At 37.8% G+C, this 12,313-nt stretch overlaps 1 protein-coding gene across 1 annotated transcript in view; it reads left to right on the forward strand.

The window, feature by feature from the left end:
- The first annotated feature begins 237 nt into the window (after window positions 1–237).
- Window positions 238–12,313, forward strand: part of MOB1B (MOB kinase activator 1B) — a 53,586-nt gene continuing 41,510 nt past the window's right edge. The window contains exon 1 of the mRNA XM_074228418.1: window positions 238–1,241. Coding sequence (XP_074084519.1) covers window positions 1,216–1,241 — 26 coding nt within the window. The 5' untranslated portion in view covers window positions 238–1,215. The remainder of the gene's footprint in view (window positions 1,242–12,313) is intronic.

Consider the following 12,313-nt stretch of genomic DNA (forward strand, 5'->3'; position numbering starts at 1 on the left):
ATTCCACCTGAAAGTTGTTTTAACTGTTGATCCAAACTAAAGTTCTCTTCCACTCCTTTCATAAGTCAAAATGTTTATCTCTGAAAGAGGTAGTATATTGTATCCTTTATCAGTTGATGGAATTTACTTTTTCTGCTCTTTTCAGCACTAAATTGCTTTCTTTGAAAGTGAAGTACACGGGCTGCTAGGTGGAGCAGTGGATAAAGCACCGGCCTTGGAGTCAGGAGTACCTGGGTTCAAGTCTGGCCTCAAGCACTTAATAATTACCTAGCTGTGTGGCCTTGGGCAAGCCACTTAACCCCATTTGCCTTGCAAAAAAAATAACACCCTAAAAAAAAAAAAGAAAATAAAGTACAAGAGAGACAGAACATATAAATATCAAACTACCTTAGTTTTTTTTCTTTTTGGGATGGGGAGGGATTAGTAAATGTACTTGTGAACCTTTCACAATTTTCCTGATGTTTTATATTAAGTCATGGCTGTCTTTCAAAGAGTCTAATTGAGCGCAGTAAAATTTCATGGCAGTCTGTGAGTGTTCAAATGCTGCTCTCCAGAGAGAGAGCTTGCTTATGTCTAGGGTAATTTAACATTAGTTTGAGATTATCAAAGATAGAGCTAAGGAAATAGCGGTTTTTAGTTTGGGGTTATCTTTATGAATGACTTGTCTGACCAGAGGCATATGTGTGCATGTATGTCTTTATGTGTCTCTGAGGTATGTGTGGTGTGTGTGCGTATGCATGCAAGTATGTGTACTCTCAGACCTGAGTGTCGAGTGGGAAATATTCCCTCTGATAATAGCAGATAATTATATAGTGCTCTGAAGTTGAAAAAGCCCTTTACATGACACTGTGAGATTGGTTTTTCTCATGTAATACTGTGAGTCATAGTTTTAGTTTATAGATGAAGAAACTGAGGTTCAGTGAGATTAAGTAGCACAGTCATACTCACACGACTAGTAAATATTGGGAACCACAGCTGTTTTATGTAGATAATAATGCAAAGCCTCATCAATGCCCTGATGATTTGCTAAGACCAGAAGCAGAACTTGGGATGGCCTCAAAAGTAACTGGGATGTGTCTGAGAATAACTACACCTCAACTGCTTAAGGAGTGTAACAATAGAGTCACCCATCAGACTCTGAAAGATCCTTTGGGACAACATTTTGTAGGGGTCATAAAAGGGAATGGTTGAATTTTCTTTCCAATTCCTTTTGTGATGCTTTCCATGGAATCAGCTGGGAGGTAAGCTGGCAGGTCTTTTGAACCTGGAGAATTTGCCTGGATTGGGTTGGGGTGAGGGCAGATCAGGAATAGATAGCTTGGCTAACTTTCCTCTTTCCTCTTAAACTTTTGTTTCTCTGTAGATTTAGCTATACTCAAATTTTTTCATCACAGGACCTTTACATTCTTAAATGTAAGATCTTGTACTTATATTGGTTAAATGTATTTGTAGTTAATGTTTTAGAAATTAAAACGTTTTAATATTGTAATGGAAAGTATTTTGAACTGGGGTCCTGGCACTTTAAGAAGCAATACTCTAGATTGGGGAGTATTCTGGACCCCTCTGGCCATTGACTTGGTAAAGATTATGAACCCTATCTCAGAAGAGTAAAATAAATAAAAAACACTCATTTTGAAATGTAATTATCAGAATATTTTTAAAAAGAAGCTCCTGGGCACAAGGTTAAGAACTTCTGATCCCAAAAGGTGTTTTAAAGAGTCCAGTAATAGAAATTCAGAAGAAAATGGTTTCATGGCAGTGTATTGAGTCTCTTCATATATTCCAGGCATGTGGGCTTTATGGTCACTCCTTTTCTTCTCAGGAGTCCTTGGTATTGTTGCCTTTAACTTCCGCTGTAGCCACAAGAAACCCCTTATGGCTATTACTTTGGTGAATGTTGCTGCCTCTCCTCATCTGTGCAATCCCTTCTTTCTTTTTTGGCAAATAAAGCTAATTCTCTCTTCATCTCTTAAATATTACATGGACTAATGGGCCAAAATGGATTTATTTGTTTCATCTAAGCATTGTGCTGAGATATCTACTCCTGAAGGAGGCCACCAGTTCAAACTTCCAAGCCTTAGAAGAGACTGTTTTCAAAAGGGATTTTTAGATTGGGCAAGGGTAGCTGCTGACAGGGGAAAAAACTGCAAAGCAGGGTCTTTGTGGTTAGACTTGGACCCCAAACTGAGGCAGAAACAAGTCTGTGGACTCTGAAAGGAGTGCATTTAGGCTCCAGTCCTGCCTTAGCTGAAGCCTGTTTAGAATGTAATTCTTGGCCTTGGCCTTGGCCTTAGCCTGTCCTGTCCCATGGGGAGCCTCAAGGTGGTCTGAAGTTTGAGTTGGATTGTGTATTGTGGCCAGTCAACAGCTAGTTGGAAGTAAATGAAGAGACTTCTGGTGAATCTGACTCTTTTTTAATAAAGGAAAGGTGAAAAAAGTCTTAACATGTTGTACCCTCTGTTAGCTCATGAGCTGCTGGATGCAGGGCCCCTCTGTACCCCTTTCTGTCTCTTTTTGTGTCCCTCATACCTTAGATGGTATCCAGCACCTGGTCGGTGCTTAATAAAGGCTTTTTGACTGACTGCTGACTGACTGTGTTGGCTCTATGTACTTCATTATTTTGTATCAGATTTTTGAAATAAGATTTTGGTGTTCAAGCTGTACAAACAAGACACCTTTCCCTGGGAGCAGACACCTGTCTCCACATGTCCTTGAGAGTCAACTTCTATGTTTATAACTGTCAGGCCTCCTGGCCCAGTTCTTAAGCAGGACTGCCACACTGACACAGTGTTTCTTGGTTCTGCTCAAGTTGCTCTTCATTATTTAGGGCAAAAAAAACACAGGAGTTTTCCCCTTTGTGTTACGATGTCATTTCCATGCACAAGGTGCCTCCTTAGGCAGCTGTTTCATCCCTGCTGATGGCTCTTCAAGGTTTTGCAGTCTTTGTGAGGGCAGACTGCAAGGCCCGAAGCTGATTCTAGGGGACTCTCTAGGTCATGCTGGTCTCATTCTGTAATGTTCCGGACAGTCATCTTAAATTTCCTCTGTTTTTTTTTTTTTTTTTTGCTACTATAAAACATGTTGCTGTGAATGTTTTGATTTATGTAGAACCTTTTTGTTATTGACCTTTTTAGAATAATATATGCCAATGTACAAAAATATTTAAAGCAGCTCTTTTTTTGTGTAAAAGAATAGAAAATTCAGGGGTTGCCCATCAATTGGGAAATGGCTGAATAAGCTGTGGTATATGGATGTGGTGTACTCTTGTTCAGTAAGAAATCATGAGCAGCCAGACTTTAGAAAAGCCTGGAAAGACTTGCATGAACTGATAGTGCATGAAGTGAGCAGAACCAAGAGAACATTGTAAACATTAACAGCAACATTGAGTTGAGCAACATTGAGTTGATCAACCTTTCTGGCTGCAGCTCCTCGAAGCAGTTCAGAGATCAAGGACAATCCTGAGAGACCTTCTATAGACAATGCCATCCACATCCAAAGAAAACCTGTGGAGTCTGAATGAAGAGCAAAGCAGACTATGTTCACTTTTTTAAAACTTGTTTTGTTATTTTCTTTCTTTCTCATGTCTATTCTCCTTTAGTTCTAATTCTTCTTTCACAACATGGCTAATATGGAAATATATTAAACACAATTGTATGCATGTACCCTCTATGAGATTACTCTCTGCCATGAGGAGGAGGGAAAAGGAAGGGAGTAGGAAAAAAAAAATCAATTCTGAAAACTATCTTTGCATGTAATTGAAAAAAATAAAATAAAATACCATTTAAATAAATGTGCCTGGTTGTAGGATTCTTTTCTGGACTAGTTGGACAACTTCATAGCTCTAACAAAAATTTCTAGGGTTTCTTTCTTCCTATATTTCCTCCAGCACTATTTTTATACTTTTATAATTTTTGCCATTATGATGGCATGTGATGAATCCTTAGAACTGATTTTTAATTTTCTCTTATTAGTAATATGGAGTATTTTTTTCTTATGGACTAGTTAGCAGTTCTTTTAAAACCTTTTCCTATCAGTTGACCCTTTATGTTTTGGGATATCATTTATAACACATATTTTGGTAAATTACAGGGGATGTTGGATTTCTCAGATATATCTGATGTCTTTTTTCTCTCTCCAGCTCCGCTCTTGATAGTTTCCCTTATATGTTACATTAATTTTATTTGTGTAAAATCCTTAAAATTTTATGTAATTGAAATTGTTTTACTTTTCATGATAGCCTCTTGCTTAGGTAAAAATTATCCCCTTGACCAAAGTTTTGTAAAGGAATATCAAATCCCCCCCTTCTCCTTTTTCTTAAGGATTCTAAATTTAAACCATGTCCATTTGAATGTGTTGTAAGTTGTTTATCTAAGCCTAGTTTCTGCCAAACTGCTTTCTGGTTTTTCTAGAAATTCTAATTTATAAGTCCTAAAAGTAGCTTGTGTTCTTGAGTTTATTGAACACTTAAGGTTCTATATTCAATTTAAGTTGCTTAACTTAGAACTCTTTAAAATGTCAGATGCAACTTGAATTATACTGATAAAATTTTTGAAGCTCTTATTTACTGTAAATACATTTAAAATATTTATCTTATTTATCCAATCTTATGACTTATGGGAAAATGTTTTTGAGAAAATATAAAACTATTTGTATTATAAACTCAGTTTTTCCAATACAGGATACGTCTAGGGGTAACAGGTAGAGAAAATTAAAAAATCTTGGTCCTTCAGAGAAGGATGTTAATTTTGAATTTGTCTTAGAATTGACTGAGCACCATTCTTTGTATGTACTCATGTGTAAATGATGCAGACATTGTGGTTATGGCCTAATTACTTCAAACCCTTAAATGTTCTCTTTTTGAAGGCAATTGATTTAATGTCACCTATGTAAATGTCAGATCCTGTTCTTCATTCTCCATTTCCTTTTGGAAAAAACAACTCAATGCTTTTTTTTCCTGCTGAAAACAAGGATGTTGTTATTAGGTGATAGAAGAAATAAGTCAAATTAGTTGGTGAAATGTAGCTTTTGTCAGAGTTGGAATAGAGGAAATAGAATATTGGAATACCTCTCTCCACATCCCTCCCTAATAACTGTCACTTTTTTAGGTAGTCTTATACTGTTTAAAGGGTGCATATAATTTGTTAATTTAGAGAAATAATCTGTTTCCATTCACTTTAGCAGTAGTGATGTCAAGTTAAGTAACTAGAGATGTAGAGATTTAAATCCAAATGGAACCATTTGGTCAGCACTAACAAGTCAGTATGGCATATTGGCTTGGGGGTTGGATTTGGTGTCAGGCTGACCTGGGTTCAGAATCTATTTTAGACATATTCATGGTCAAATCATTAAACCTCTTAGGGACTCAGTTTTCTTTTCTGTAAAATGGGAATAATGGTGAGTGGAATATTCCCAATAAAACCTTCTTAGTGAATATTAAAATAAAATATAAAAAAACCTCTCAGGGTTAAGAAACTTTTAAGACAAGAACAAACTATTAAGTCTTAGACTATTTTTAGAAGACCTTGTATTCCAAGCAAGGTACCTGTCTGATAAAGGTATTTTTTTTTTTACTAACTAGGAAGACAGTAGACTACTTCTAAAAAGTTAACTTATGGACCACATGCTTTATGATAAGACTATTTTTGCAAACTGGGAGGACAGTCTAATCATAGACATTAATTCATTAAGATAGTGATGAAGGTTCCAAGTTACCATCTGGTGGGAAAAATATTAGGAAAACATTTCTTTTCTCTGTGCCTGTTGCTGGGGTAGATTTTCCTTGAATAAGATTGTACCTCTGGAGACCCAGCCAGTGGGTTAAAGGAGAAGGTGGTTAGGGAGGGGGAACCTGCATTAGGATCCATATAATCTTGCCTGATTCTCTTTTAGGGGCAGCTCTTTGATCCTGAGTGTGCCCTTCTCTCCAGAAAAGCAAATAAAAACTTTCTTTTGCTCAGACTAATCTCTGAAAAATTTCTTTAGTGTATTTTTATCACACACAATAGTAATGCTCTTAGTACATCCCTGTGATGTGTCTTCCTCGCCTTCTGCTCCTAGGATCAGAGGTTTTTTTTGTTTTTTTTTTTAATATATTCTTCTAGGGGTTCCAGCTGTCCTGATTGGGATAATCCACTCACATAATCCACTGTGTCTCAGCTGGCCATCTTCTCCCCAACTACTTTTCCATTGGGCATACACGTTGCCTTTCCCTCCCTTTCTGTTTCTGGAACCTTCCATCCTGTGGCTCCCTTCATCAGTTTTGTAAACCAGATTCTCTTCTCTGACCATAACTTCTTGATGTGTGTTGCTTCTCTCTCAAGACTTAGAATGTAAGCTCCTTGACGGCATGGACTTTGTTCAATTTTTTTAAATGATGTGACCGTTTAGATTTAGGTTGTATTATCCATCTGTGTTTGTGATTCAGGGTATCAGATGGTGATCTAAACTAATTTTTGTCAGATTGCTTTCCAGTTTTCTCAGGCCTTCTTGTAAGACAGAATCCATATTGGAAGAAGGAATGCTGCCTCTGGGATTGTATTTTAGGTTCTGGTAGAAGATTAAAAAAAAAAATTGAGTGACAATGAGCTATTAAAAAAAGTCTGTTCTAAGCTAAACGTGCCCAATTCCCCGGTCTCTGTTGCCCTGCTTATTCTCCAGGAGCTGTTTCTGGTGGTCAATGTCTAGTTTAAAATGCTTTTCTCAAAACATCCTTTATATTCCCAGTGTGACCTGGAGCAGGGTCACCAGCCCCCCCACTGTGGGCTTTGTAATTATGGGAGTCAAGCCTAAGATGGTCTTGGCTACTGGTGGCCCCGGCGTGCCTTGGCCTCCTAGTAGGCTCACTGAAACCCCTTGACCTGCTCTCTAGCCCTGCCTCACATTCTCTCCCTCTTTCCCTGCCCTCACCTGGTTCGATTACATCTCACCTTGTTAGCTTCATCTTGTTGTTCTGTGTGTTAGGATCTTTTTACATCTTTTTTTTTTTTTTTTTTTTTTTGTTAAGGTTTTGCAAGGCAATGGGGTTAAGTGGCTTGCCCAAGGCCACACAGCTAGGTAAATATTAAGTGTCTGAGGCCGGATTTGAACTCGGGTACTCCTGACTCCAGGGCTGGTGCTTTATCCACTGCGCTCCCTAGCCACTCCTGGTCTTTTTACATCTTGATTCCACTTTTTACCCTGGGTGTTCTCCTTCTCAAGTTTAAAAATCTCGCAGATAAATGAGATGGCCTGTGGGAGGATGTTCTTAGCTTTTTAGAGGTAATGTAACAATAACTTTAAATCCATGAAATAATTTTATACCTAGTGTCCTTCTACCTTTCTTCTTTGGGCTTTGCAAATTTTGTCCCTTGGTGGAAATGGCCTTCCTTCCTCTTGCTGCAGTTAAAGCATTTGTCATTTCTCTTGTACTGTAGTCTCCTGACTTTGCTGCACCTGGAGAAGTCCTGTTTCATGTTATGGCATAATGTTTTGTATTGTTTTCACACAAGGGTCTAAAAGAACAGAAAACCACAGAAATTGTGGGTAATCTACTATTTTGGTGAAGAAATGACATTAAAGACCATGAGTACCTTTGACTCTTTTACTCTTGTAGAGTGATAGTGACTCAGAGTTTTTAGCCTTTTCCTGATTTGCTACCCTGTCTAGATCAGATTTGTAAACTAGGAAAGCTTTGTAGTTTTCTCAGTATAACAAAATGTACACCAGTATTGAAGGATCTGTGATTTTTGTGAGTATGACCAGCCCAATGCAGATCTTGGCTATTCATAACATGGTAGGCACACACCTCCTTTATTGACTGACTCCTAGGGAGCTCCTTGAGTTTCAGAGCTGTTAGTGAACTTGTGGTTAGTGGGTATCAGAGGAAGACTTTGAATTTTTTTTCCTGCCTCCAGGTCCTGTTGACTGACCCCCTGTACCCTATGGTCTCTCTTCAATGAGATGTCTTTAATTGAAATATCCCTGAGGGTTCTCCCCTCATTGGGAATTGATTCTGGTTAGCTTCAAAGAGCACCATGATTAAGCCCTTTGGCAAAAATGTATAGAAAGCATTACTTTCTCTGCCCTATGAATTTCTATGCCCAGAGAGCCCAAAAGAAATGAATACTGGTGTTTCTGAGTTACCTCTGAAGGAAATTCACCATCTCTATTCAAAGGGTTGGGAGCTAGCAGAGTTTAGTTCTCTCTCTTTTAACTTTCGGGCTAAACTGACTACTTTGTAAACTATTGAAGTTATAAAACTGCTATGTCCATTTTGCAATATGAGCTTATTATGTGAATTTGCATGTTTGCCAGCCATGCCAGGCAGGCTGGATGTGTAGGCAGATCTTTTTCTTAGTGTTGTTTGGAGATTGGACATTTGTGGCTGATGGCAGAGTGTTCAACATTGTGCAGGTCTGGAAAAGATGAGAATGCTGTTATATCTTGGACTGGGCTGTTCCTAATAATGGGCCCTGGGCTGGGATTATGAGTCTGTTTTCTTGGCTTTTTAAAGACTTTGTAAGTAATCATTGCATTTTGACTATAAGGAAGTTTGCATTGGTTTTAAGGGATACTTAAATTACTTTAATCTGTGAGAGAAAATTGGTTCTTAGTTATGTAGGAAAAAACAGCCACCTCTCATTTTTGGTAGGAGGGAATAATAAGCAGGTGTTAGAACTGAGCTGTTGAGTTGTAGCTTTTAGCTGATTGGTTTATTCTCAGTTGAGATTTAACAGGTCAAGGGGTGACTAGGTGGCACAGTGGATAAAGCACCGGCCCTGGAGTCAGGAGTACCTGGGTTCAAATCCTGCCTCAGACACTTAATAATGACCTAGCTGGGTGGCCTTGGGCAAGCCCCATCACCTTGCAAAAAAAAAAAAACTTAAAAAAAATCAAGAGATTTAACATGTCAGGTCTTCAAACTGTCAAAAATTGAAATTTAAGGAAGGATATGGAGAAAAATTTAGGGAAATAGCCTCACTGATCTCCATCTTAACCTTTTGCCTTCCTTGCCTTCCATGGCTATACCCTAACTCCTCCATCTGCCATTAAACCATGTAACTGAATATAACTGGAGCTAGAGGGAACTGAAGAGGCCATCTAACATAACCTCTTATTTTTATATATGAGGAAACAGAGACCCAGGGAGGTAAGATCTGTCTGTGGATTTGAGTAACTTCCCTGTGGGAGCAGCATCCTTTAAAACTAGGACTAATGTCAGATTAATTATATTTTATGGAGGAAGAAGTCGACAAATTCTAGTCCTCTGAAAAGCCTATCAGGTTGTATTTTTCATCAAAGACTTTGAAAATAAATAGACTACTCACCTAAAATGCTAAATTGCACACACACACACACACACACACACACACACACATACATACCCCATCCTAGACTTTCCAAACTTTGGCAGACTAAGGAAAAGATTTCTCATCTTTTCTTGTGATCTTGTATTGGTTTTCAGTTTTTCATATAGTAACAAAGCTCTTAAGTTTCTTGAGGGCAGGAATCCTATTTCCTGCTTCTCTAAACACTCAACATAGGGCTACACACACAGTAAATGTTAAATACTATTTTCTTGTGTAGATTTTATGGCCATATGCATCTCTATGTCCAAGATCTCATTTTACATATGGATAACAGTGCTTGGGGCAGCAAGCTAGGGATGTCATTTTCCAGTATATTAATCTGGAAAAATCATTGTTATGAAAAGATCTGACTTTTGACAGTGACTTTGTATGCAAGAAACCTAGTCATCAAAGACATTCAAGCTTCCTACAGGTAACTCTTGGGAGGTTTCTTGCTACTGACTTTTCCTTTCACCCAAATAGGTCAGTGAACCATTCTCAAATATGAGATTGTCCTTTGCTCTCTGATCTTTCAGATTCCCCAGCAAGGGGGGCCCTCTAATTTGTCTTTGGGTACTTTATTATCCCCCAGAAGAAATTCCTTTGGGGGTAGAGATCGGTTCATTCTTATCTTTGGAGCGCTAACATAGTTTTTAGTTACTACTAATGGTATGCTTTGTTGAATTTTTGGATTTCCTTGATAGCTTGTTTATAGGAAGGGTGATGAGTTTGAAAATAAACATTGAAATGGGTAAAGTGGTAGCATAACTGGCTTAGTAGCAACATTTAAATGATTTCAGACTCTTGATTTGAAGATATCCAGGATTCTTTCAAGACTTTGACTTTGTAGGGAATATTGGAAATTAGGATTTGGCTCTGTTGCCTTAATAAAAGTAATATATTATCTAGTTGCTACTCTGTATCATTAGCATTAGTGTCTGTTAGGAAGGAGTCTTCTATACATTTACCTAATGTTGGTTATAAATTTCATTCAAAGTTAATAAATAGCTCACAGAATCTTGACTCTTCACGAATCCTGTCCCAGAGAGAACCTTAGGGAATTAAGAGTTAACATTAGAACTCGTATTAAAGACCGTCCCTGTTATCACTTCTTATTTCTTCACATTTTCCAAATCAGTTTTGGGTTATTAAAGCCATTTCTGTGTCTTAGACACTCACCAATATGTAAGTAATTTCCTCATGAAGACAGGCAGTCCTAGCCCAGATGGGACCCTGTTCCTGAGCTGGAACAGACAGTTCACATTTTGTTAATGATGTACTTAGATGGCATATTATAATTATCTATAGATGTTGTATCCTTTTACCAGACTAAATTCCATGAGGAAAGGAATTATCTTTCACCTAAATTAAGTAACAGCCTCAGTTTGTTAACAGTGCTGTGTTATTAGACATTTAATATTTGTTGGTTGAATGAATGAATTCAACTTGACCACTGCTCACTAGATATTCTCTCTCAAAAAAAAAAGAAAGAAAAGAAGAAAAAAAAACAAGGAAGGTATTTTAGAGCAAATTAATTTATGTGTTTGTGAGAACTTGAGACAATATCAGTCCATGATGCCTTTGAATATAGTGTCACAGAATTAATGAAGCAATGAGTCAAGTGAATTGAAGGATGAAAATTTGATGTGTTTACCCATAGAATATCTGAATGGTAGTATTTCCTTGGGCCTCTTATTTCATACATGCACAGAGATTACAACAAGTTGGTTAGCAAAGGCTCTTATTTATGGAGTGGGGTACAGAGCTTGCTATATACATTTGGATCAAGTTCCTCTAAATTTTGGATCTCAAACTTTTATCAGAGGAATTTGCTGCAAGTATCCCCCCCATTAACTTTCTTTTTTAATTATAACTTGATTTTTCTTCTGTAAAAAGCTTTTGTTTTATATATTTGAGTTTCTCCTGACTCCAGGACCAGTGCTCTATCCACTGCACACCACCTACCTGCCCTTATATATTTGAAATTATCTATTTTATTTTTTTTTATGATCATCTGTTTCATGTTTAGGTAAAATCTCTTTCCTCTATTCAGCCAGAGAGGTGAGTCAGTGGGTAGGTAGAGTATTGAAACTAGAGTCAGGAAACCCTGAGTTCAAATAACTCAAATGTTTTCTAGCTTTTCACCTCTGGGAAAGTCATACCCTCTGCCTTTGTTTCCTCATCTGTAAAATGGACTTATTAATGATCTCCTACTCTTGTTCAAATAAAATGAGAATTTTGTAAAGCTTAAAAGGTTAAATAAAAGCTATTTTTGTTATTCATGGTGATGAAAAATATCATTTTCCCATGATACCTTTTTATAATGAGCTTAACTATCTACTTTGAGCTTACAGAGGCATATATAAGATGTAGGCCAAAGCCTAATTTCTTTTAGATGACTGATTCTCAAGCCTAATTTCTTTTAGATGACTGATTCTCAATTTTCTCATCAATTTTTGGCAAATGGGGTGTCCTTAACCCAGTAGTTGGTGATCTTGGACATATTGAACGTTGTTATTGTGGACACTTACTTTTGGGACTTATTTTATCTGCCCCCTTGCTTGAGGAATGTACTTTTTACCACTACCAAACTCAAGCATCTATTTCCAGTGCTCACAAATCTGTTTGGGGGTGGGGGTAGGGGTGGGGTGGGGGTGGGGGTGCAGCCTTAGAATGTACCCACTAGGCCAGTTGCTGAACCCACCTGGACCCTATTCCTTGTTTCTCCTTTTCTTCAAGGACTGTATGAGGTTGTTTGGTGAATACTTTGCAAGAATTTGGCTATTATGGCTACATCATTTATTTGATTAACTAGTTTAACTAGCAAAGGTATAATAAGAGTAGTGAGAGGGGGGCGGCTAGGTGGTGCAGTGGATAGAGCACCAGCCCTGGAGTCAGGAGGACCTGAATTCAAATCCAGCCTCAGACACTTAATAATGACCTGTGTGGTCTTGGGCAAGCCACTTAACCCCACTGCCTTGCAGAAA

Source organism: Macrotis lagotis, chromosome 3 (genome assembly GCF_037893015.1).
Source record: "Macrotis lagotis isolate mMagLag1 chromosome 3, bilby.v1.9.chrom.fasta, whole genome shotgun sequence".
Lineage (NCBI taxonomy): Eukaryota > Metazoa > Chordata > Mammalia > Peramelemorphia > Peramelidae > Macrotis > Macrotis lagotis.